The sequence below is a fragment of the Mus caroli genome, chromosome 11, assembly GCF_900094665.2.
Source record: "Mus caroli chromosome 11, CAROLI_EIJ_v1.1, whole genome shotgun sequence".
NCBI classification, from domain to species: domain Eukaryota; kingdom Metazoa; phylum Chordata; class Mammalia; order Rodentia; family Muridae; genus Mus; species Mus caroli.
In genome coordinates, this window is record NC_034580.1 from 817,651 (window position 1) to 819,971 (window position 2,321).

The following is a 2,321-nucleotide window of genomic DNA, read 5'->3' on the forward strand; positions in this document are numbered from 1 at the left end:
CTTCTTCTTCTTCTTCTTCTTCTTCTTCTTCTTCTTCTTCTTCTTCTTCTTCTTCTTCTTCTTCTTTTGTATCCCTCTTCTTAAGCAGCTGGGCTCTCCCATCTTATTGTGAGGCTGTGCAGCATACGTCTGGTGCCGCCTGCTCTTCTTTTAGCCGTTCTAGGGTAATCTGAAAATTATTGCCAGTAAGTGATTTTAATGAAACAAAACAAGGAGCTAAGGAGATAGCTCAGCTGTTAAGATTCTTTCAAAGGACCTTGGTTCAATTCCCAGCACCCACATAGCAGATCCCAATGGTCTGGAATTCCAGTATCAGGGGATCTGACACTCTCACACAGACATAAGTGCAGGCAGAACACCAAGGTATATAGAATAAAAATAAATAATTTAAAAACAAAACAAAACAAAAAAACAAATTCCCAACAATCTTGGGCAGGGGAAATTGGGGCTCAGTTGGTAAAGTGCTTTTCTAGTACCCATAAAACAATGGGGTTAAACCTTCAGGGCTGCATGAGAGGATTGTGGCTGCCTGGCTGGTCCAGCTCAGACCCTTCCCAATTCCCCGATGGTACTGTCACCCACAACCCCCTGACTTCTCCACCCCTGTCTCCCCCAGGACCTCAGAGGCTGCAGCACCCTGCTCCCCTGTTCCCAATGAGCCAGTGGCAGCCACTCCCGCCAACGGCTCTGCAGGAGGGTGTCAACCTCGGCGAGATATTGTGTTCATGAAGACGCACAAGACCGCCAGCAGCACACTGCTCAACATCCTGTTCCGCTTCGGCCAGAAGCACGAGCTCAAGTTCGCTTTCCCCAATGGCCGAAACGACTTCCACTACCCGTCATACTTTGCACGAAGCCTGGTGCAGGACTACCGGCCTGGGGCGTGCTTCAACATCATCTGCAACCACATGCGCTTCCACTACGAGGAAGTGCGCGGGCTGGTGCGGCCGGGTGCCACCTTCATCACCGTCATCCGCGACCCTGCTCGGCTCTTCGAGTCCTCCTTCCACTATTTTGGATCCGTGGTGCCGCTCACCTGGAAGCTGTCGAGCCGCGACAAGCTGGCTGAGTTCCTGCAGGACCCCGATCGCTACTACGACCCGAGCAGCTACAACGCGCACTACCTCCGCAACCTGCTCTTCTTCGATCTGGGCTATGATAGTAGCCTGGACCCCGCCAGCCCGCGCGTGCAGGAGCACATCCTGGAGGTGGAGCGCCGCTTCCACTTGGTGCTGCTGCAGGAGTACTTCGACGAATCCCTGGTGCTGCTCCGAGAGCTGCTGTGCTGGGACCTGGAGGACGTGCTGTATTTCAAGCTCAACGCGCGGCGCGACTCGCCGGTGCCGCGGCTCTCTGGCGAGCTGTACCGCCGAGCCACTGCCTGGAACCTGCTGGACGTGCGCCTCTACCGTCACTTCAACGCCAGCTTCTGGCGAAAGGTGGAAGCTTTCGGGCGTGAGCGCATGGCGCGCGAGGTAGCCGAGCTGCGCCAAGCGAACGAGCACATGCGCCGCATCTGCATAGATGGCGGCCAAGCAGTTGGTGCTGAGGCCATCCAGGACTCAGCCATGCAGCCCTGGCAACCCCTGGGCATCAAGTCCATCCTGGGTTACAACCTCAAGAAGAGCATCGGGCCACAACACGAGCAGCTTTGCCGGCGCATGCTCACGCCCGAAATCCAGTACCTGTCTGACCTCGGTGCCAATCTCTGGGTCACCAAGCTCTGGAAGTTCCTTAGGGACTTTCTAAGGTGGTGACGTACCCTGCCCACCTCCTGTTTGACTTCCTGGTGCAGCAAGGCCGGGCAGGGAGCCTCTGGCACCTAGCCTTCCCTAGCCACGCCTAGTGCCACCCTGGGGTCCCTAGGGTCATAGCTGTCTGGGACTAGTCTCTCTGCACGAGAGGGCCTAACGGAGAGGTATTTAACTAATTATGCCATTTTTTTTATTAAATCCCCTTTATTTCCAGCCTCCTCTTACAAGGGGAGACTCAGAAGTAAAGACATTTTATGTGTTTTTTGTTGTTGTTGTTAATTGGTCTCACTGTGGTGATTGGAGGGGCTCTGGGATGGGACCTTTGGAAGGGCATCTATAGACTGGAGTGCAGCAGAGGGCAGGGGCCTAGTGTGTTTGTTACTTGCTGAAGTCGTGTGTGGCTCAGAGACTTCCACAAGCTGCCAAAACATGGAAGATCATATGTGAGGCTGAGTGCTGGCTATGTCCCTTCTTCTATGGATGAGTGCTATGTGAGCAGGATTTCAGCACAAAGGTTTAGTGGACTAGGGATTTTAATTACCTCATGTGACCAAATCAGGGAGGGAA

The 2,321-nt window shown here is 53.9% G+C and overlaps 1 protein-coding gene across 5 annotated transcripts in view; it reads left to right on the forward strand.

The window, feature by feature from the left end:
- Gal3st1 (galactose-3-O-sulfotransferase 1) overlaps positions 1-2,015 on the forward strand; it is a 16,854-nt gene extending 14,839 nt beyond the window's left edge. For all 5 annotated transcript variants that reach the window (XM_021177527.2, XM_029483113.1, XM_021177528.2 and 2 more), the window contains one exon: positions 617-2,015. In XM_021177527.2, the coding sequence (XP_021033186.1) occupies positions 617-1,757 (1,141 nt within the window). In that variant the 3' untranslated portion in view covers positions 1,758-2,015. The remainder of the gene's footprint in view (positions 1-616) is intronic.
- The last annotated feature ends 306 nt before the right edge of the window (positions 2,016-2,321 follow it).